Source organism: Neoarius graeffei, chromosome 11, assembly GCF_027579695.1.
Source record: "Neoarius graeffei isolate fNeoGra1 chromosome 11, fNeoGra1.pri, whole genome shotgun sequence".
Classification (NCBI taxonomy): domain Eukaryota; kingdom Metazoa; phylum Chordata; class Actinopteri; order Siluriformes; family Ariidae; genus Neoarius; species Neoarius graeffei.
In genome coordinates this window covers 54,041,759-54,065,718 of record NC_083579.1, presented here as the reverse complement: position 1 = coordinate 54,065,718, position 23,960 = coordinate 54,041,759, and the positions used below count along the sequence as shown (strand labels likewise).

General features: G+C 40.3%; 1 protein-coding gene across 2 annotated transcripts in view; it reads right to left on the bottom strand.

Moving 5' to 3' along the window:
• Positions 1–9,723: 9,723 nt before the first annotated feature.
• The window catches only part of jmjd1ca (jumonji domain containing 1Ca), a 90,550-nt gene continuing 76,313 nt past the window's right edge, over positions 9,724–23,960 (bottom strand). Inside the window, exons 13-28 of one of the 2 annotated variants that reach the window (XM_060934204.1) lie at positions 23,629–23,858; positions 23,271–23,423; positions 23,091–23,180; positions 22,838–22,962; positions 22,562–22,658; positions 16,658–16,821; positions 16,277–16,567; positions 15,869–16,037; positions 15,506–15,596; positions 15,009–15,139; positions 14,744–14,866; positions 13,812–13,951; positions 13,395–13,598; positions 12,453–12,584; positions 10,482–10,618; positions 9,724–10,306 (exon numbers count right to left, since the gene is read on the bottom strand). In XM_060934204.1, coding sequence (XP_060790187.1) covers positions 10,517–10,618; positions 12,453–12,584; positions 13,395–13,598; positions 13,812–13,951; positions 14,744–14,866; positions 15,009–15,139; positions 15,506–15,596; positions 15,869–16,037; positions 16,277–16,567; positions 16,658–16,821; positions 22,562–22,658; positions 22,838–22,962; positions 23,091–23,180; positions 23,271–23,423; positions 23,629–23,858 — 2,242 coding nt within the window. In that variant the 3' untranslated portion in view covers positions 9,724–10,306; positions 10,482–10,516. Of the gene's footprint in view, positions 10,619–12,452; positions 12,585–13,394; positions 13,599–13,811; positions 13,952–14,743; positions 14,867–15,008; positions 15,140–15,505; positions 15,597–15,868; positions 16,038–16,276; positions 16,568–16,657; positions 16,822–22,561; positions 22,659–22,837; positions 22,963–23,090; positions 23,181–23,270; positions 23,424–23,628; positions 23,859–23,960 lie in introns of both variants that reach the window. The other variant, XM_060934203.1, reaches the window with a different exon arrangement.

Below are 23,960 nucleotides of genomic sequence, written 5' to 3'. Positions count from 1 at the left end.
CATCCTCAAGCTCGGGTCTTCTACCAGAGGCCTGGGAGTTTGAGGGTTCTGCGCAGTATCTTCGATGTTCCTAGGACTGCGCTCTTCTGGACTGAGGCTTCAGATGTTGTTCCTGGGATTTGCTGGAGCCACTCTCCCAGTTTGGGGGTTACTGCCCCAAGTGCCCCCACTACCACGGGGACCACGCACTGGTTATATATATATATATATACACAGTGGTGCTTGAAAGTTTGTGAACCCTTTAGAATTTTCTATATTTCTGCATAAATATGACCTAAAACATCATCAGATTTTCACACAAATCCTAAAAGTAGATAAAGAGAACCCAGTTAAACAAATGAGACAAAAATATTATACTTGGTCATTTATTTATTGAGGAAAATGATCCAATATTACATATCTGTGAGTGGCAAAAGTATGTGAACCTCTAGGATTAGCAGTTCATTTGAAGGTGAAATTCGAGTCAGGTGTTTTCAATCAATGGGATGACAATCAGGTGTGAGTGGGCACCCTGTTTTATTTAAAGAACAGGGATCTATCAAAGTCTGATCTTCACAACACGTTTGTGGAAGTGTATCATGGCACGAACAAAGGAGATTTCTGAGGACCTCAGAAAAAGCGTTGTTGATGCTCATCAGGCTGGAAAAGGTTACAAAACCATCTCTAAAGAGTTTGGACTCCACCAATCCACAGTCAGACAGATTGTGTACAAATGGAGGAAATTCAAGACCATTGCTACCCTCCCCAGGAGTGGTTGACTAACAAAGATCACTCCAAGTGCAAGGCAAGTAATAGTTGGCAAGGTCACAAAGGACCCCAGGGTAACTTCTAAGCAACCGAAGGCCTCTCTCACATTGGCTAATGTTAATGTTCTTGAGTCCACCATGAGGAGAACACTGAACAACAACAGTGTGCATGGCAGGGTTGCAAGGAGAAAGCCACTGCTCTCCAAAAAGAACATTGCTGCTCATCTGCAGTTTGCTGAAGATCACGTGGACAAGCCAAAAGGCTAGTGGAAAAATGTTTTGTGGATGTATGAGACCAAAATCGAACTTTTTGGTTTAAATGAGAAGCGTTATGTTTGGGGAAAGGAAAACACTGCATTCCAGCATAAGAACCTGATCCCATCTGTGAAACATGGTGGTGGTAGTATCATGGTTTGGGCCTGTTTTGCTGCATCTGGGCCAGGATGGCTTGCCATCATTGATGGAACAATGAATTCTGAATTATACCAGCGAATTCTAAAGGAAAATGTCAGGACATCTGTCCATGAACTGAATCTCAAGAGAAGATGAGTCATGCAGCAAGACAACAACCTTAAGCACACAAGTCGTTCTACCAAAGAATGGTTAAAGAAGAATAAAGTGAATGTTTTGGAATGGCCAAGTCAAAGTCCTGATCTTAATCCAATCGAAATGTTGTGGAAGGACCTGAAGCGAGCAGTTCATGTGAGGAAACCCACCAACATCCCAGAGTTGAAGCTGTTCTGTACGGAGGAATGGGCTAAAATTCCTCCAAGCCGGTGTGCAGGACTGATCAACAGTTACCGGAAACGTTTAGTTGCAGTTATTGCTGCACAAGGGGGTCACACCAGATACTGAAAGCAAAGGTTCACATACTTTTGCCACTCACAGATATGTAATATTGGATCATTTTCCTCAATAAATAAATGACCAAGTATAATATTTTTGTCTCATTTGTTTAACTGGGTTCTCTTTATCTACTTTTAGGACTTATGTGAAAATCTAATGATGTTTTAGGTCATATTTATGTAGAAATATAGAAAATTCTAAAGGGTTCACAAACTTTCAAGCACCACTGTATATATACACACAATAGTGAAAACACACACACACTGTAACAAATTTCTGTAATTTCTACAGTAAAAACTTACAGTAGTTTCTTGTTCTAATATTTTACAAGGTGTAACTGTATATTGCAATGCATTATGGGTCAAAAATAATTACAGTAACTTAAAGCATTTTTTCACAGTATCACATTGTAAAATTACAGGATGGTTGTGTTTTCACTTGGTTCTGACTGGAAACGGTACATGTACATGTCTAATTACAGTTAAACACTGTTATTAGAAGGCAGTTTGAAAGAGGACATGACATGTGATGGCGGACGCAGGGGAGAGAACCCATCCATCATCCATCCACTCAATAAAGCCTAAGTAAGACGTTATTGCCCTACAAAATTAAAATGTGATTCAAGTAGTAACTTAATGCAATATGATTTGACCATATATCAGACTGGTTTGCGTGTCTAGGTTAGTTACAGAATATGCGTATAAGGTAGACGTGTCTGTGTTACCGACAGAAACGAAGCAGGCAAAGTGAAGAGGAAGCTGCAAAACCAGCATTTCTGTAAGAATAATGTTTCTTTATTTGTGTGAGTGACTGTATTTTACATTGTTTTATTTATCCTAGTCGTGTTTTATACAGAATATATGGGTTGTGGGACTCTACACCGTTTTTGCAAATGTTAGCTAGCGAAAAAGTTAAGCTAACGTTAGCTACCAGCATTAGCCCATCACCTCCAGGACTGAGGGAATATGAGCACATTATCTAAAACCCTCCAGGTTAGAAAACTGTTGGAGCGAAAGCCCATATGTGCATAGTTGCCTGGTTCCACGCTAGTATGACATTGATGAGCGATGGGACGCCGCGTTTTGCACTGAAAAGTTGCCTTCTAGAAGCTCTAAGAAGCTTTCTTAGCAAAATAGTAGGGGGGTGATTCTCTTGAAGCTGCAGTGAACATGTCCAGGACACATTTTCCAAAATCAATACTTAATTCACATAAACTCTGATATTTTGTGTAAAGAAAATAGGGAGCACTGTATGGACAAATGGTTTTCATCATCATATAAACTAATTTTTATGTCAATTAAACAAAAAAATCTATGGAAATTCTCATTACCGTTATGTGTCCGCATCCCTTTTTTTAATGTTTACTTTAAATCATATAAAAATTCCTAATTATATAAAAAATAATACAGTGTAAAGTTATTTTAAAACATCTATATTTATGCATAATATTAATTTTTTTGTGTTGAACAAAAAAAGGTACTTGATTTTAAACAAAATAACTGTGTCCGCACCAAATGTTTCTCATTACCGTTTCATGATTTCACCCCCCTATAAAAAGTACACCGTGCCTTTAAATTGATCAGCTATCCCATAATGCATCACTTCAGATACAATATTCAAATTGGAGACAAGGTCAGTTGCTCACTCTTCTCTTACTTTGTGATATTTATGTTAATGTTGCTAAATCTGTCCTCAGTTACACTGTCTATTATTATTACCGTTATGGTTTAATACTCATTACTTTTAAAAATAAAAAAATATATTATTTTATGATTATTATCACAATATAAGGCTTTAACATGTGGCAAAGTTATAGGTTGCTAGCATGCTAGCATTTCAGGTTATTTGTGAAATTAGCCAAGAGTATCTCATTACCGTTACTCAATATTCTCATTACCATGCACTGTGAGGGCAATAAATAAATGTCAAAAAAAATATAAAGTAATTGTCATGGACTGTGCTGTTCATTTAATGGGATATTTTGTGGAAATATGAAATAAATTGTCAAAAAATGTTTTTAACTCATGATCTAGCTTCATCATTTACTGTAACGGTGATGAGAATTATTCTGGATCATGTAAGCCTCAAATAAGAATAAAATTCTATTGAAATATTTTTCCATTAAAAAAAGATCAACATAGTAAAGTTCACACTCTATTTTAGGCTCTCAACTTGAAAAAATACTGAAATGAGGTGAAAAACTTTATGTTAATGTGAAGGTCTTCATGAGAATCACCCAGGGATGAAAGATCTCTAGGCTGAATGAAGAGAGAGAGAGCTTCGTCGACTGCGAGTACAGCACACCGCGAGTGCATCATACACGTGCCACAGAGCAGCAAGCTGTAGAGTGGAGTGACTGCGGAGGGCTGTACTACGAAGCATGATTAGTGTGATGGTACAATTTATAGTATGTTGAGCCTAAAACCAGAGTTTTGTCATGGTGGTGTCATGAAGGCGTCTCGTTTTAACCTGGCTAGATCACCATGGTAACTTATGCTGCAGACCTAACCTGGTTTCAGCTTGAAATCTCATCTGAGGGAATGTATTATGACCAAACAAAGCCATGCAGTTACAGTAGCACTTACTTTGCAGGCATATTTCAATCTGCTCTACCAGCAGTCTCTCATCCACACCTCTATGTAAGCTAAGGCTTTACACAGTGTGCGAGCACTCGGCTAATGCTTGACATTTTTGCTCAGCAGCCACTGTGGCTCAGAGTTTTTATTGGGTTTAATTAGACCTGGAAGAGTTTTGTTGCTAAGAATCTGATATATCCCTGCCCTTCTGTCCAAAATTGTGTCCATTAAAAAGTTGTTTTTTTTTTGCAGTCAAACATCAGTCATCTGTGTGTGAAAGTGAGAGAGAGAAATAGAGATTGAATTGAGTTCAAATTTAATTGAAGATGTCATAACTTCAATTATGATTTGTCAGAATTAAATTGTAGACATCTGAAACTGGAGTTAGAAATAATTAATGTGCCGATATCGGCAATTCTTATTGCATGGAATTGTAGATATCTACAGTGAGAAAACAACAACAATCCATCCAATCAAGCAATTAATCAATCATCTCTTACAGCTCCACCAAGTAAAGCAGTCTGGAGTGGGGCCTTGGAGGAATCCATCTCGGCAGAGATAGTTTGAGTTATAGCTGATATTGGGTAAGATTATGTTATAGAAAAAAGGCACAATTAACATTGGCTAAGCAGTTAAATTGTTAAACCTCATCTGTAACCAGCCTGAGCCTAATTAAGCATGTTTGTTTTGCTGTTGAACCGTCGCTACAGGTGCAGAGGAAAATCCTGGGCAATGAGCGCTACTGCAGAAGGCACAGTGATTATCACCACACATCTGTGAAGACGAATTCAGGTAAAAATTTGTCAGTTACATTTAGATTGCTGACCATGTTTTCATTTGCTGTGAGATTTTAAAATTTGACATAGTTGACATTCAGCACAACCTTTGCGGTAATATAGCAGTTCAGCGAACTCATGTAAGCTAAGTTCGCTATTCTTGCTGTGGACAGTGAAATACTAGTCTTTACATTATGACACCAATGATGGCACAGCCAAATGTGGTTAGTTAAAGTTGTGGTTACTTAAAGTGCTGCTTTGTATTTGTGTTGTTGTTTTTGGACATACTTTTTTTGTTTTCTCTTTTTTTCTACTTTCTAGCCCATTGCAAAGCCACACAAAGATCACAAAGTCTGATCTTCACAACACGTTTGTGGAAGTACATCATGGCACGAACAAAGGACATTTCTGAGGACCTCAGAAAAAGCGTTGTTGATGCTCATCAGGCTGGAAAAGGTTACAAAACCATCTCTAAAGAGTTTGGACTTCACCAATCCACAGTCAGACAGATTGTGTACAAATGGAGGAAATTCAAGACCATTGTTACCCTCCCCAGGAGTGGTCGACCAAAAGATCACTCCAAGAGCAAGGCGTGTAATCGTCGGCAAGGTCACAAAGAACCCCAGGTTAACTTCTAAGCAACTGAAGGCCTCTCTCACATTGGCTAATGTTAATGTTCATGAGTCCACCATCAGGAGAACACTGAACAACAATGTTGTGCATGGCAGGGTTGCAAGGAGAAAGCCACTGCTCTCCAAAAAGAATATTGCTGCTCATCTGCAGTTTGCTAAAGATCGCATGGACAAGCCAGAAGGCTATTGGAAAAATGTTTTGTGGACGGATGAGACCAAAATATAACTTTTTGGTTTAAATGAGAAGCATTATGTTTGGAGAAAGGAAAACACTGCATTCCAGCATAAGAACCTTATCCCATCTGTGAAACATGGTGGTGGTAGTATCATGGTTTGGGCCTGTTTTGCTGCATCTGGGCCAGGACGGCTTGCCATCATTGATGCAACAATGAATTCTGAATTATACCTGCAAATTCTAAAGGAAAATATCAGGACATCTGTCCATGAACTGAATCTCAAGAGAAGGTGGGTCATGCAGCAAGACAACGACCCTAAACACACAAGTCATTCTACCAAAGAATGGTTAAAGAAGAATAAAGTTAATGTTTTGGAATGGCCAAGTCAAAGTCCTGACCTTAATCCAGTCAAAATGTTGTGGAAGGACCTGAAGCGAGCAGTTCATGTGAGGAAACCCACCAACATCCCAGAGTTGAAGCTGTTCTGTATGGAGGAATGGGCTAAAATTCCTCCAAGCCGGTGTGCAGGACTGATCAACAGTTACCAGAAACGTTTAGTTGCAGTTATTGCTGCACAAGGGGGTCACACCAGATACTGAAAGCAAAGGTTCACATACTTTTGCCACTCACAGATATGTAATATTGGATCATTTTCCTCAATAAATAAATGACCAAGTATAATATTTTTGTCTCATTTGTTTAACTGGGTTCTCTTTATCTACTTGTAGGACTTGTGTGAAAATCTGATGTTTTAGGTCATATTTATACAGAAATATAGAAAATTCTAAAGGGTTCACAAACTTTCAAGCACCACTGTACAGTACGTAACATAACCTTCCACTAACTTTTTTTTAACTGTTCCACTTTGTTTGTATGATGCATAAAGTATATACAATATGGTCCATGAACTGAGGACTGATTAAACAGTTGAAAGAAAGAAAGAAAGAAAGAAAGAAAGAAAGAAAGAAAGAAAAACCCATTTGGTAACGTCAGTATGAATTCTAAATGATTACCTCAATGAAAAGTCATTATTTTCTCGGTACGTTTGTCGTCGTGCTTGTTCAGATCTCCTACATGGAGCCTCATTAAGGACAGAAAATGGACTGGTGACACTGGCTGGATTATAAATGGTGTAACACCAATTATGTAATGGAGCACTATGAGCTATTTTGTGCTGTTGAGGGGTCAATACCGTATAAATCAATAATAATCATTATTTTGTTCAGTCTCATTCAAGCCATCAATCAACCACTCAGTCGACAAACAAATCCACATTTGCTATTGTTTAATACTTAGTGAACACTGAGAAGCAGCATTCAAGTCCCATTCAATTTAAAGGTAATTGCAGGCTTTCACATCAACGAGGTTTTTCCTGATCAGTGTTAAAAGACATCTCTCCTGAATGCATGCATAATCTATTGCTCTTTGACTGCAATAATAAATAGGTTCTGGAGCTAAGGAGAAACACATTTGCCAGCAATGTCTAATCTGAGAACTGGAAAAAGGTGATGGCCTGGAAATGTGTAAAGCTCACAAAATTGTCCTTATGTATATAGATTGATTTAAAATGTATAAATATGTTTGAGCCTCCAAACAGTCCCCTAGCACAGTCCACAGTCTCACAAACACCTGCACAGACAACATGGATAGAGGACCAAAACACAAGCACATTCAGGAATACTGTGTCTGTGCTGGTGGACAGAGTGAGTTTGGTGGAGGAAAACAAGCCTGACATTTGACATTTGTGTGAATTTACCTGACCCTCCTGCTATGCCATGCTGACCTGCTCAGGGTTTCCAGTCTCTCCTACATCTGATCTCCAGGAGGATATTAAAATGGCAATGTCACTGTAACATACTGTTGTGTTTGGAAACCCCGTCACTGATGTCATAATTAACAAAAGCAAGGCATCTATTTATAACTCACAAACCATCTGAATAATATTGTGATTATTTATTGCAGCAATAGAGCTTTTTAAATCAATGAGACAACACATTTTTTATAATAAACAATATAATTAATTTCAAGTTGACACTGATTATCGGTTTACTTGTTTTTCAATTATTGGGGATTTGGATTCAGCCCATTCAGTGACAACGATACAAACTATAAAGAGCTTTGGACTGTATTCAGAGTTGAGTTAAAGTGCTGATGACACGTTGTTGACATCTTTGGCGATGTTTTATAACATAAAAAGTAATTCCTGATGATCCATATATTAATTCACGAAGGCGCCTATTTTACAAGTTATGATAAAAAACGCGGCTATTTGGGCAAATTTGACGGGGCTGCAGCACCCAGGAGACGAAAGAGGAGGAGGAGCTATATGACGTCAGTGAAAGAACCTTCCTCCTAACTTACCAGTTTGTTGTTGATGCGACAGGTGTTCAGTTTGTCATTATTATTATTATACATTATTATACATATATATATTAGTTATTATGCCTTCGCGTTGTGTTGCCGGCTTTTGCTCCAAAACCCACAAGGATGGGGTAAGTTTATTCAAGTTTCCCAGAGATCCCGAGCTGCATGCGAAGTGGGTGAAGCAAGTCAGGCGCACTCGTGACAAGTGGGAGCCCTCACCAACATCCGTCCTGTGCTCTGAACACTTCGATTTGGATTGTTTTGACACCCTTCCCAGCTTAAAAGAATCTCTTGGGTGTTCAGTTCAGCACAAACGTGTGTTACTACCATCAGCAGTGCCTACACAGTGTTGCCAGATTGGGAGGTTTCCTGCCCAGTTGGGCGGTTTCAAGTGCATTTTGGTGGGTTTTGAACATATTTTGGGCTGGAAAACGTCAGCAGTATCTGTTGCCAGATACTGCTGATGTTTTCCAGCCCAAAATATGTTCAAAACCCACCAAAATGCACTTGAAACCGCCCAACTGGGCGGGAAACCTCCCAATCTGGCAACACTGCCAGTATTCCGGAGGGGGTCTACTCGTAGCTATGCCGGATCCAAAGACAGTCCTCCTGTCAGAACATGTGTTGTGAAACGACATAAGATAAAGGTACGTAGAGCTATAGATTCTACATGATAATCATAAATGTAATCATAAAGTCGGCGTGATATCAGTCATGTATTTGCTTGTGAAAGCTGCACTTTCATGTAACTGCCGCCTAGCAACGAGAGGCAAAGGGTAAAGAGGGTAGGCTATCATAGATTCTATTCGGAAGAGATCAACACAATTCTAGACTCCCAGAAGAGGAAGAGCTAGCACTAGAGAGTTCACCGGCGTTTTCATGCGCCATTTCCATTGAGCAGAACAGCCAGTGAACCGCAGCGTGTTCTTCCGCTGACATCACAACATGGCCGCGAGCCACGGACCCAGTTTTCTTGCGCTGTGCAATTAAAAGTTGGATATTCGCATAACAACAGCTTCTTTTCACGTAATTATAACAGAAATCTAACGTTTGCCATGTTGTATAGTTTATTTAAGAAATTGCATAGAGTCATGTTCGTGTCATCAGCACTTTAAGCACATGTAGTGAGGAACTAATACCCAAATCATGCACATTGGAAATCAGATCTCAGCTGTAACTAGAGACTTAAGTGCTATTTATGGGTTGTGAGTTTTATTTTCCAACCATATATTAAAACTGAAAGTGTAAATCTTCTGGCTATGCTTCATAAATTTCTGGGGGATTCCGGACCCTACTGGTACTAAAACACATACAGGGCCATCAGCAGATTAGCAGCACTTTGATTGATGACCATATTAACCTGACGTAATTGCATATTTACAGTCTATAAAAAAATCAAAATGTCCTTGTATTCACTCAAAAAAAAATAATTTATTTTATGTGAATGCTGTCAAAACAGTTTTTGAAAATGTGTGCCGATGTGTACTGAGGTGTCATTTCACACACAAAATATTTTTTGATTGATTCCATTTTTAATGGAAAATGTAAAACATCTCTTTAGCTTTAATGTACATACAGTAGCAAACAACACATACAGCAAATAAAGCACACCATGTTATAGAAAAATCATAATTAATATTATATATATATATATATATATTCTGATATTTACATATTATATTTCAGCTGAAAATTTCACAATAACCTTTTTTTTAAACAAACACATCATATACTGCAAATTCCTTCTGCACAGTGAATACCAGCCAAACTGTTAATAATTTAATATCACCTTTAAACATAAACAATAAAAGCTAACAGCTTGGCGCTGGCTGACGGAAAGGAATGCTGCTATGGTTGTGTTGGCCTAGCTGCTCTCCCGACTGTCTGAACCTCAGCAGACAAGTGTAGCTAACAGTTAGCAGCACAATAACTACTGATTAAGAATATGCCTCAGAGCATCATCTTCTGAAGAAAACTGCCTTCGTGGTTGTTCTTTTGCATTGGTTATCCACAGCCTACAGCATGTGTGAGCTCGAAAGTGCTGTGCTTAGCAGTTCATGTCTCTTCCAACTCAGCAACTTTGCAGCTGCTTGCTCAGGAGAGAGAGTTCCGCTTCCTCTGTTCCAACATGCTTCAGTCTCTCACCTCATTTCCTGGCCAAGCAGGAAGATATCAGGGTGGGGTTGAGCTCTGGAGAAGATATAGCGACAATAATCAAACAGAATATGGTGACATCATGGAGGAAGTGATGGATCCTTGCACAGAAGCAAAATAGTGTTCATGGTCATTGGTGCGAAATGTGCGAATGCAGAGTTGGTTCACAGAGCAGTGATTCCCTTCTGAAGAATATGGAGATTGTCTGCACCTGGTGCCATGCTCATAGAGTGAGCATGGATGGCATCAACATTCTTCCTCCTTCACCTCTTCTGTGCTCTGTTCCTTCAAGTGCCGGCTCAGAGCGGCCACAGCGTCCTTTACAGAGTGGTAGAAGATGTTCTTTACCTGAACAAGCAAGATGAATGCAAATGTGACTACTTATTGCAGAATATGTGATGGTGATGATTGTTCCCTGCTCATGACAGGACAAAAAAAAGGGGGTTTTGACACTACTTCTCCTCAGGATTCTTCTTCAGGAAACCTAGCATTTCCTACACTTTTTGGTTTAAGGAGAGTACAAGAGAGTATTGTTACCCGCTTTGCTGAAAAATCCTCATGTTGTGCTGGTTGCACACACACACACACACACACACACGCGCGCACACACATATCTCTATGGAAGGTTGGACCATTCTTCTGTCATGCATTAAAGGGGAACTGAAGGCAAATTTTTTATTATCAAAATTCTATTTATCTCATAAAATGTAGGAATGCATTTCTGACAGCTATTTTGTCACTGCTATAGCAAGTTATGAGTGTTTGAAATATGCTGTGTAATATATCAGTCCATATGTCAAAGCAATGGCCATAAACGAGATTCGCTGAGACCTGTGAGAGACTTCGTAGGATGGAAGTAAAACGTACAGCAGAAATCAAAGTGACCAACATCTACCAACGTTGTCAAAAGACGCGCGCGCCCTCCTTCGAATGCTGACGTAATCAAGCCGGAAGTTTTCCCTGTGTCCGAAATTGTTCCCTACTCACTGTATAGGGCACTATACAGTGGGGACGCTATGTCCGAAACCTTAGTGAGGATTACGAGGGAAATATGCTCAGTATAATATGGATTTATCACAAAAATACAGGCATGCATTTATTATTTTGAAAACCCACCAGCCGCCTGATCTGGCACGTTTTAATCGTATGACAGTAATGACGTAAATACCAGTGCGATGGACTAGTCCTTATCCTGTCGTTTTTCCAACTCTTCTCAGTTGGTTCGAAGTCGTATGGAATAATCTCCATGTCACGTACGCGAGGGAGGCGGATGTATGTGCAGAAGTATACAGTTTAATAAAGTGCAGAATATATATACAGTGAGACAATATATACATAGGCAAACAATCCAAAATGGCAGGCTCGATCAAAAACGAGAATACAGGCAAAAGGGTCGGTCGAGGCGCAAACAGTACATCAAAGGCTAAGCGAGGACAAGAACGAGAAACAGGCACAAGGATCGTGAAACAGGAAATCAAGACGACGGGTAGAAAGGCTCGGTAATGCGTACATGCGTATTGTAATACTTCGCAATACAAATGCATCGGTACAGTCCTTAAATAGGCAAACACAGTTCCTTAATTGAGCTCAGGTGCGCCTTGTTCACAGCGCCAATGCTGGAGTCCACTCGGCACGCCTCCAGGTGCACGCACCACAGCGCGCGGGACTGACACTCCTTCACTGATGAAGCCGGCAAATCTCAAAATTAATCTAAATTGGAATGATATGGCAATCTGGCCGCTGTGTAAACAGTTTTCAAAATGGCGGCGCTGACACTTCACGTTTGAAGTCTCGCACAAGTCTCGTGAAGATCACGCGGATAAGCGACGCCTGCCGTGGACCAAACGAACTACATTCAACATGGCTAAAAACCGAAAAGGCTGATAAAGTGTAATATAATATGCCAATACGAGTCACGAAATAAGGTTAATACAACCGAAAACGTAATTGAACAACACGTTCATTAAGAAATAAAGCAAGTTTAAAAATGACTTCAGTTCCCCTTTAACAGGTTGTGTATGGATGAGTACATATTTATATCACGCGAGCAATTTAATTTTTTAACTTGCCCAAACAACGTCATAGATTTTTTTTTTTTTGCACACTGTATATGAGTAATGAGTGAAGACAGCACCACAGGACAGACATGAATAAGAAAATGTAAGGGAAAGTGTGCTGGTACCTGTAATTTGTCCTCATAATTAACTTGGTCTTTGAGGGGGCGGAGCTCCTGGGTCAGGTAATATGAGTTGTGGGCATGTTCAGGTGAGACAAAGTCCACATTCACCTGAATGCAACTGTGCAAATTCATCACCTGCACATATGAGAAACAACACATTAAGCTTACAATTAAAATTAAAAATACAGCAGGACAAGCACGAATACTTTCATATAAATTACCATTAAAAGCAAATTTTACTTTTCACTAATTTTCTAACATGTTTTCAGTCTCTGGTGCTGGAATGTTTTGCAGGAACTTTTCATATCATTTTATAGCTGAATATGCCTCTTCCTAAAAGAGTACTCCTGAATGGTTCCTTTGTGTTTCCTCGTTCAGCATTGTAGATTTAAAAAACATGCCAACCCAGCAATAACAATACAAATTAAAGAATAATAGACACTGATAGAGGTGTGCATGGGCCTGGGAGTGGGGCCTGGGATTTTTAATCACACTCATGCTCACCAAAACATAAACAAATTAATAATTTAAACCACAGTGCTGCTGACCAAGATAAAGCAGTTACTGAGGATGAATGAATGAATCTTGTAAACCTGCTATGCAGCACATGCAAGCACAATGCCAGGTTTAATATGCACTTATGTGAATCAGTGTGGTCTCTCTTTGTGCTGTGAGATTATAGAAGTAAAAGTCAAAGATATAAATAAAAACTACCCTCAACGCTTCTGTTGGATGCCACAGGATCCCAGTCCTGATGCACACCTCTACTCTGGTATGTGCTTTGGCAGTGCTAAACTGGATCAAATCCACATGGACTTGTGACTAGTACCACACATAAGGGACTGCAAGATCCATATCATTGCCCTTCCACTGTACTCGGTCTTTGTCCTTTATTGAAGCATGTGAGATAACGAGATATAATGTGACAGAGAGCGTGTGGAGGACCTGGTGCAGGGCTCCGGCAGGGATAATCACAGTGTCTCCGTAGAACTGCAGCAGTGTGCGACTCTCCACCCCGTGTTCCTCCAGCAGCCTCTGCCGCAGCTTTGGGCTGAGGTACCAGCTCCCCTCACGAAGAGGGTCTGCCTCACTCTCCCATTCTGCCTCAGAATCAGCCTCAGCGTCTGCCTCAGCACGCTCCACTGCCACCTACAAACACATGCCCATAGGATTAAGGATTACCCCAGTAGCATATCAACTGCATGCCTACTTTATTACACACACACACACACACACACACACACACACACACACACACACACACAAGCATCAAATGTGATAATAAACAGTATCATTTCCAGATGTCCACTGAATGACCTTAGGGGATAAAACACTGCACTGCTTTAATGAACAGTACCATACCGTTTGGAGGAATTCCTGGATCTTATGGAGATCTTTACTCAGGTAGATGTGCCACAGTGCACCTGGAGTTTCATTGGGATCTCTCAGCCTCTTCTTTGCACTCTCATCCAAATCCTCTCTCTCCAAGAGCTTCAAAACTCCTGAAAAACACAGTTTCCACAGTGATGCACACTATGGGTCATGAAATAATAATAATAATTTATTTCTTGAGCGCATTCCATGTAAATCTCAATGCTCTTACAAAATAGAAATAATAGGACATGTAAAAAAAAATACATCATATTAAAATACATATTCACTGTGTCTAAAAATGTCGATCAACAACGTCGAATGGTTATCTTTGATTAAACAAGTACGTTTTTAGTTTTTTCTTGAAAATTTCACAGGAGGGTGCTTCACATATCTCCAATGGAATAGCATTCCACAGTCTGGGGCCACAAGTAGAGAACGCTCGTGCTCCGTAGTGGTTGGTCTTGAACTGAGGACTTGACAAGCGCAGATGATCCTTGCTTGAACGCAGCATTTGTCGAGGAAATCGCTTTAAAGGTTTCAGAGTAGCGCTTTTTTAAAGAAATAATTGACTCAAATGATGATCATTATCAAATGATGACATATATACAGTAACCCGATGAGCTTATTTTCATTGACCAACAACAGGGAACATTTGTCAGAAGGAAAATACGAATTAATGTGGCACACTTGCCAGCCAATCAGAAACAAGTAATTCAGTGGTCACATTATAAACCAGAATACAGAACAGCAGCCATAAATCTCACTACATTTGATTGGTGTGTGTTTCCAACCAAAATGACAGGTACTGTATTTCACACTTTATATAGTCATATAGCCATTTTATCAGGTTTATCCTCTATGTCAAATGAATTTCTGTGCCACAGGATATCCTAAGGTTGGATTCACAATTAAGGTCTAACCTGATTTGGAGAGAGCTCCGTTGCCCTTGGCTACACCCACATAGACCAGAATACTCATAGTGTCAGAGATTTCAACATGTAGATTGCTGGTTCCAAAGTCCTGTTCTGGGCATGCTGTCACACCTGTGTGCACACGCGCACACATACACACACACACACACAAATATAAAGGTACTGGGTTACTAAAAATGGGCTTATTACTAAAACAAGGATTCAGTATGACAGGCTGAGAGGAACAGTAGGAGGTGAAGGACTAGGGGAATACCATGTGCACAGCAAAGGCGAGGACCCAGATCTGGCCGGATGAAGAATGATGGAAGGCGAGAGGCCAGGTTGAGGGCACCATCTGGACCAGTGTATTCTGGAACTGGCAATGCCCTCATAACATCTTCATACCTAGCAAAGGCAATAGTGTTGTATTATCCAAGGCATGTACTATATACTACTTCTGCTTACCTGCAGTAACACCTTTGTTCAACATAAACTAGGCACACAAATGTTATTATATCATCAGAAATGACAGGTAAAATCACATTTTTATTTTGTTAAACTATTCAGGCCCCACAGCTATCAAATGATTAATGGAAATGTCACGAAAGATCAGACTGTAGAATAATGAGCATGAACTTGAGCTTCATACAGAGGTGCATATTAAAATATGTTCAAGCTGTATTCAAATGAACGAAAGTTTATTCAAATTCTGGAGGTAGTGTGTGTACGCAGAGGGCGAGCTGGGAAAATGTATTAGCATGGAGCGCTAACCTGGATGGCATGAGTGCTAGGAACTCTTCCCCTGATGGCCAGTCTTTCAGTCTGTAAACTGCAGGATCACCTTTAGCAGATTTAGTTCTCTCTGATGAAAAAAGGCACACAATATGATAACACTGGAACAGCAGTAATCACCAACCCAAGCTCTGGATTACCCTTTGCTCTGGATACTTTGTCGTTTTCCCTGCTGCAATACACTTGATTCATCTAATCAGCTTATTAACATCATAGCTCAACCTACACTGCAATAAACATCATTTGGATTGCCGAAAAGCCTGAGCTATATACAAACAGGCTACAAGTCAAGCTAATGGTTAAAAAAAAATACCGGGTAAGATATCCCAACAGAACACTTACTTGACACATCTTCAAATCCATCCCAGAATTCCTTGACACGGCTGTTTATGATACTCCCATCACGACAGTTGTAGAAATCACTGTGGAGTCCTGAGAATTCTCTGCTAAAGTGCTCTGGCTTCCACAGACTGGCATTCAGACTCTTGTGGAGGCCAGAGACCAACACCGGCTACAAAGAAACAACAATATCAGAATCAGTCCACACCTTATACTGAACAGTAGCAAAGTTCTACAGGGTATTGATGCAGTGTGTTAAGAAATCATTACTCCAACGGCCATTTCAATTAGCCAAATTATCGTTTAAATGAAGATATTTCAATGATGTTCTCTGTCCTAAAAAGCATCTACTTTGTCTTGTCTCTCTACCCAAGAACAGTTATTGCTCAAACTGTACTCTGTAGCACAAACCTGCTCTTGTGTCCAGTTCTCTTTGAACAGTCTTTGGTTGCCTAGGTGATGGTGATCTTTAAGCCAGAGCAACCGGTGGCTGCCTATCCAATCATGTGGAACACTGGTATGCGGGTCAGCCAATGGGATTCGAATTGGCTTCACCTCCTCCAGCCCCAGGTCTTCCTCTTCCTCGGTCAGCAAATCCTGGTTCAACCCAAGTTTGGTTACCTTTGAGGCTGGAATTTTGTTCTCCACCACTGATGCAATAATATCATCCAGGAGGTTGGGCATGCTAGCTTTCTGAACAGTCTAAAGCATAAAGTACAAACAAAGTAAACTAATTAATGACCTTAAGAGATGAGAAGAATACAAGAATGTGAGGCAGTGTCAGGGTGTGACCTGATCAGTGTTGTTATAAACTGGTGCAAAGGCTATTTGAGGCCCAGTCGATCCCAGCCGCAGTTTTCCAGCTGTGGAAGTCAGGAGGTCACGCAAAGTGGAGCCCTGCTCTGGGCTGCTCGACTTCCTGCCCAAAGTTTCCATATCATCACACACCAGTTTTCCTGAGGTACACAAAAAGATGCGCCACCAAATCAGCACAACTTGCCAGTAGCACACACAAATTTACCGCATAATAACTTGTCTCTTAAGAAGCTATATAATAGATAAGAGGCTCATCACATCTTTTGCCCTTACTAAGTCTGGTTTAATTAGTGGCTGATAAAACATACAGTAAACATATGTGTGCTGTGTGTGTGTGTGTGTGTGTGTGTGTGTGTGTGTGTGTGTGTGTGTGTGTGTGTGGACTCTAGCTTATACTTCAGACGTACTTCTAAGAATGGCCTGAAATTAAAAGCCTGGAGCATAAATGGTAATTCAGAACACTGTAAATAGCTAGAACCTCCTAGAGTGTTCTGTGGGTGGTAGAAATGGGCAACTGGACTTGCTTGAAGATTCTTGAAAACGTTTCACCTCTCGTCCAAAAGGCTTCCTCAGTTCTGTCTGGAAGCCTTTTGGACGAGAGGTGAAATGTTTTCAAGAATCTTCAAGCAAGTCCAGTTGCCCATTTCTACCACCCACAGTTTACTATGACCTGGATGATTGAGAATCTTCACAGACATGTCTCCTAGAGTGTTCATCAAACAATGGACAGGATAGTAAACAGCAAGTAGTGATAGGTGAAAGCACAAGTTTTGTTGTCTGTTCAACTGACATATTGCCAATTAGCATTGTAGTCAAGACCACCTCAAACGAGACCAAGTCATGACCAAGATCAGAATGTATCGAGTCTGAGACAAGACCAAGACTTTGAGGGATTGAGACTGTAGCCCTTTTTACACAGATATTCCATAATAATGGTGAAGAGGCTGCACCTCAATATTCCGGCTTTAGCGATTTATAGTGAACAAAATAAAGCCGGCATGAAGCTGCACCAGTTGGTGTTTTTACACTGCGAGCCAGTGTTCCACAACCAGAGACGTGACGTGTCACAATAGAGCAACGGCATCTAGGGTGACGTATCTATGCGTTGGAAATCTGAATACCCCAAGCATACAGCACTGCTTTCAAAACAATGGCAGATGAACTGAGTGTTGAGGTGCTTTTGAAGTTACTGAGCATCATATGCAACATGTAATCACTTCCGTTAAATTCAAATTTAAGGGAAGTAATATATAGTATGTATATATATATATATATATATATATATATATATATATATATACACACAGGGTGCGATTTGTCAAAAAACCAGAAGGGGGGGATGTTTTTTTTTTAATCATGAAATGTCACAAAATTAAGGTAACAATAGGCTAACAGCTCAATAACATCCGATGATATCAAATGAATAACACTAAATGAAAACGAACACTAAACCAGAGATAGTAAATTCATCTTCCTATCTAAGTTCGCATTGCTTGTCGCGTTGCTGTGATGTTTCTCTCCCTCCGGATTAAATGGACAGTGACTCGAAAATCACTGAAATACATGAATACTAAATGAACAGTTTGCTCTGATGGAGCAGTTCATGTGGCCTCTTCTGCTTTCCCGTCGATGCGCTATCTGCCGCGTTTGGCCCTTCTTTAATCCACATTTCTGCGAATTTCTCAGCAGGGAAGGAACGCACGTCTGGCCCATTGACAGCGAGGAAAAGAAGGCTGTCAGTGTGGATACATTCATTCTGTTGCGCTCATCGGTAAGGATGTGATTCATGGCGCTAAATCCACGTTCACACTCTGATTATCTACAATGTATCTATTTGCTGGGGATGTTCGTAGGGTTGCCAACTTTCTCATATTCAAATGAGGGACACTTTGTTCCGGGTGCGGACAAGTACCAGTACAGGCCCTGTACACGCACCCCAGCGCCCCAAAATAGTTACAGTACCGAATCGCCTTTAGGTGAGTGTTTCAAATGTAGGCCACTACAAATTCATTTCTAAAATAGAGCTTTTAAAAATTAATAGACCAATTAATGGATATTTTTAAGTAACTTAATGCAAAATAACAAACAATTCTAATATTATTGTCTCATTTTTCTCTTTTAAACTTTGGCCAAATAATTCATCAGGCCATATTTATGAAGGCAATGTCATAAACTGAAAAATGATTTGCTGTAGCTGTAAAACCCTGATATTTGCTTAATTGTCCATTTGAAAACCCTAAGAACCTTCTGCAATGCTTCATAGCAGAAGAAGAAGAGAGAAAGACATCACAAAGGCAGGAGTGAGGCAGAAAAGCTCCCCTATAGGCTGAGGTCTATCCTGTTTCGGAAGTTTTTTTTTTAAGCTATCTGCTATCCTTATTGAACAGTTAGGCTGTAGCCACTGGCTGCACCATCTGCTCTAGTTTAATTTGATGCCTATTTTGTCAGTATAGCTTAAAAATTCAGGATATGGCAACAGTGAATGGTTTTAAATCGCAGATGACCGCGACTCGCGGTAATAGCGCTTCTCACGGCAATTACGCGATTTACACCACAGCATTGGAGTGAGGGGCAGGATCTGTCCCTGACGGGACAAATTAAAATTACCCAAAAAACGGGATGTCCCGCCCAATACGGGACGGTTGGCAACCCTAGACGTTCGTGAACATCAAAGCTGCCACTTCGGGTCATTTTGAAAGTGAGTGCAATGTAGACCATAGAAAACTGTGTCACAACATGCCTGTCATGTCACCTTTTTTTTTGGTTTGTTTGTTTTATTGACGGGGTTGTCCCCGAGGATTTTTTTTCAGCAGAGATAAAAACCAGAGGGGGGGATGATCCCCACCATCCCCCCCAGCAAATCGCACCCAGTATATATATATATATATATATATATATATATATATATATATATATATATATAAAAACATTTTTGCATCATTTAGAGCACAAACTGAGCCGACTTTTCGAAGGAAAATAAATGAGTGAGAGAGAGAGAAAATCAGAGTGAAAGGTAATGAGGAAGAGAGGAGTGGAGAGAGGAGTGTGAGCAACATGTTTGCGTGATCAAAATTATTTTGGAGGAGAAAATGAAGAGAAGTAGGAAGTGATTTGAGGCAGAAAGGCCCTGGGACTTTAGACACTGTAGACAGAGATGTTTGAATTCATGCTTGTCTCGGAAAAAAGAATGTCACTATCAAAAACGTCACACCCCTGTCCCCCCATGCCAGCTGTCCCCTTTACACAGATGTTGAGTCTGCCTCTATTACTACCAATCATTCTGGCTCAGAGGCGGAAAAACACAGACCCCCATTCCACATTCAGACATTTTATACAGAATGTGAGGCGGAATAAAGGTGTAAGAATTCCGCCTTAAACAGGCTGTGAAAAAGGGGTTTGTTTCAAGACCTAGACCAAGGCAGGGAGAGACTGAGTCAAGACCAGGACTGGACCAGTGCGTGTGAAGGGGGGTGGGGATGGGTGGGGGTGTGTGATAGCCATTAACAGGAACAAAAATGTCAAATTAACAATGAGTCACGATATTGGTTGCATTTGAAACAGGAAGGTGACATCCTCTATTTCTGAGACAACGGCAAGTAAAAATGCGGTCGATTACAAGATGAGACCGAGACCTTCAAAAAGTGGTCTTGAGATGAGTGTTGAGACCAAGACTGATCTCAAGGACTACAACACTAGTGCTAATATTTAAAGGATATGGGACATGGATTTTTACCTGGGCATAATTATGTATAAAGGACATAAGAAATGCCATCTAAATCACTGCAGGGCGTCAAAAATGTGAAAATCATCACATTATTCAAGTTTTTTTTATACATCAGCGTAAAACAAGGATTCGTTAATGAGCTAGGTGGTCACATGACCCGTGACGTCACAAAAACTTTCCAAGGAGCCAGCGCTTGGGAATCTAATGTAAACAGGTTACCGAAATGGACACCATCGACAGTGATATTCCCGATGTTTCACAGAGATGTGAAGTTAGACCCTATCAATTCGAACCGATAGCTGGAAATTCACATGAACATGGATCTTGTCTTTACTCTGACGGGTCAGATGATTCTGAGAGTGAGCGTTCATTCAGCCCTCATGAAACTGAAAGCGGTCGGCTCGATAACACTTCCTGGTAAGTTAAAAACAATTCTGCTCAAAGGCTAATGATCTGTTGAAAGAAGTATTATTTTTGTATCATACATTGAAAGTTCATCATAGATCTAGCTAAAGTCCGTTGCAAGCTAGTTTTTTTTTTGCTGATATTTTTCGAGATTGACTGAGACACAATGCTTCCAGAGTCCGAGATGAAAACATTCAAAATGGCGAAACGAGTCAGAATTATGATAATCAATAATTGATACACCCAAAATTATAATACTAATCCTTACCTCGGCTTTCAGTCGCTTAGCGCAGAGGTCTTCAACAGGGGGGTCGCGAAATCGCACCGGATCATTCATATCAACAAAAATATTCCTGCCCTGTCCCCTGGCCTCCGTGCAGGGATGCAAACAGCGCGCCTTTCGGCGGATGCCGCCTTTTTCACGGCTGAATCGCGAAGATCCGATTTAAAAAAAAAAAAAATAGCGATATTAATTCATGAAACATGAAGTATAAGGATGAGAAAAAAACAGTTTAAATCGGGAAGCTGCGCACATTTGTGCAGCCTGGCGCAAATGTGCGCAGCTTCCCGATTTAAACTGTTTTTTTTTCTCATCCTTATACTTCCTGTTTCATGTTTCATGAATTAATATCGCTCAGTACCTGAGTATTAATGTTGAAAGAATCCTCAGTGAAATGGTCCAAATACAGTTTGTGGGAAACAGTAGGTGCAAAGTTTTTTCAACAGGTGTTCTGTAAAGTTATCCTACCTCTTGGATTTGTCCTGCCAAGCCTACTGCGCATGCGCGAATCCTACTGCGCATGCGCAGGTGAGCCCACACTTTCCTCAGCTTCGGGTCCTTGGGGAATGCAAAAAAACTTACTCCAGGGCATTTCCCATTGGAATTATTGCAACCATAAGCAGCACAATACACCATGATGTCCAATGTATGATGTCCAATGTACTTTAAAGACTATAAAAACAATTTTCTTGTCATCCACTTCTCCATTCATCTACCCGCTTGTGCTGTGCCCGAAAGTTTTTGTTACGTATGATCACGTGACAGCGGCTCTTCCGGTTTCAAAAAATGCATATCGGAAGTCGAGCAGAAATGCCATATAATCATCACGAATATAACGATTTTGCTGAATTTAATAGATGATTTTGTATTTGTTGATGCAATTAATTCATATTTTTAATGGAAAGAAACTGATATAGCGTGCATTTATGTTTCATGTCCCATATCCTTTAATCAAATTATTACTGCAGTTTTCAGTGTCACCTAACCTGCGAAAAAAAATGCATTGCACCAAATAAAAAAAGACATTGTGAGAAAATGGAGTTGATCAACACAATAATGAATACAACTTTTTATAAGCTACAACTGTACTTAATTTATAAAAGGACAGTACTTGGGAAGCATGGTTAAACTAATTGCTTTGCTCCTTCTTGCAACACTGCAATTCAGACAACCTCCTCTCAAAAGCCGTCATCTTCTTACAGCACCAGAGTCAAAGATAATTTGGAATGGGATGTTCAAAAAGCACATGTGGGTGTGATGGTCAGATGTACATGAACTTCTGGCCAGATAATGTATGCAACTCATGCTCAAACTTCAAAGATAGTCAGCCAATTTGGAGGTTTGTTTCACAAACTGACTTTCTGAACTGCTTTGCACCCCTCTCTCTCGCTCTCTCTCTCAAGTAATTTTCCAACCTTCTGTAGGCTGGGGACGCCTGTTGAAAATGGAGAATAAACAAGTTTTTTCTCACCTCTTCTCTCTGTGGAAATCTTGTGAACTGTGCTCTGTGTGCTCTTCTCCTGAATTTGCTGCTGGCTTTTCAAGTCGCACTGCGTTCTCTCAGAAAGCTGACATCACAACACATTCATTTCACTTTTTCCAGCATAAAGCGTACACTGTATTGAACGGTGAAGCTAAAATTAAAACTTACATTCATTGTAAAAGTTAAAATGGGGCCATACAAGGCATGATTCAAGAATAAATATATGCACTAGAGAGCTCAGTAAGAAGAGGGTAACTTTGTCACCTGTAAGAGACTGTTGGTGATGGTGGATCTGGAGAGGAAGGAACTGCTGCCAAAGCAAGAGCACTGAGAGGGGATGCCGTATTCCCTCCTTATAGAATGCATGGCGCTCTGCAGATCTGCTAAAACTGTAGGTCATACAGAACAATTTTAATATCAGCCTGACATCTAATCAATATGACTGACAAGAATATTACTGTAGTTCAAACTATGCACAATGACACACACAGGTGCATCAGATACACAAATCACTCACCTTTCTCTGGGACTATCTGAGTAGACATTAGGTTCTTCAGGTCATGGGGCTGATTTTTCACACACCTAACCCAGGCATACAGCTCTTTATCTGAGAACACAGATATATATATATACATGTGCGATCACACAGGAAATGAGACACGCTTATAAGGAAATGTCACATAAGTGTATTTCTAACCTTTGGCACTCTTCCTCTCGCGGGCTTTGTAGCAGTCCATGCACACCACAAAGCCACATTTGTGACAGGCCCAATGCATATTAAACAGAGTAGCCTCACATGCATCACACATCTCTCTCACACCTCTCACCGCTCGCTTCCACATCACCTGGGCTACACACAAACACACACACACACACAAAAAAACAAAGTGGGAGGGTTTGAAATGCTCTTCTTAACATAATGAAGAACAATGTTGAGCTATTATTTGCTCATATAATGCATTAATAAAATGGATTTGTTGCATTGTATGTTTTTTTTTTGTATAGGACATATATAAACTACATTTTTATGACTATGTGCACATGGACACACTCACTGTCTTTCTTGACCCATGTAACAGCAGTGTTTTCTGTCTTGACAAGTTGGCAAAACTTGTCTCCTATGAGCGTGAGAATGTACTTGGCTGTGTCCAGCTCCATCTCCCTTTGCCTGTCCTCCTCCTCATCCTCAAAGCCTGCCATCCACACCCGCACTGCTTCTTCATCAGTGTCCTCCACAACAGAGAAGCCGTCCACACGCACTACTCCGTTCTTGCTGTATGATAGTCTATGGCAGGAGAGAAGGTCAGAGGTAGCAGATACCATGGCCAGAGAACGATATACTTTGCTGGTAATAAAAGTTTGTTTCCCGGCTTAATGAACAACTAAA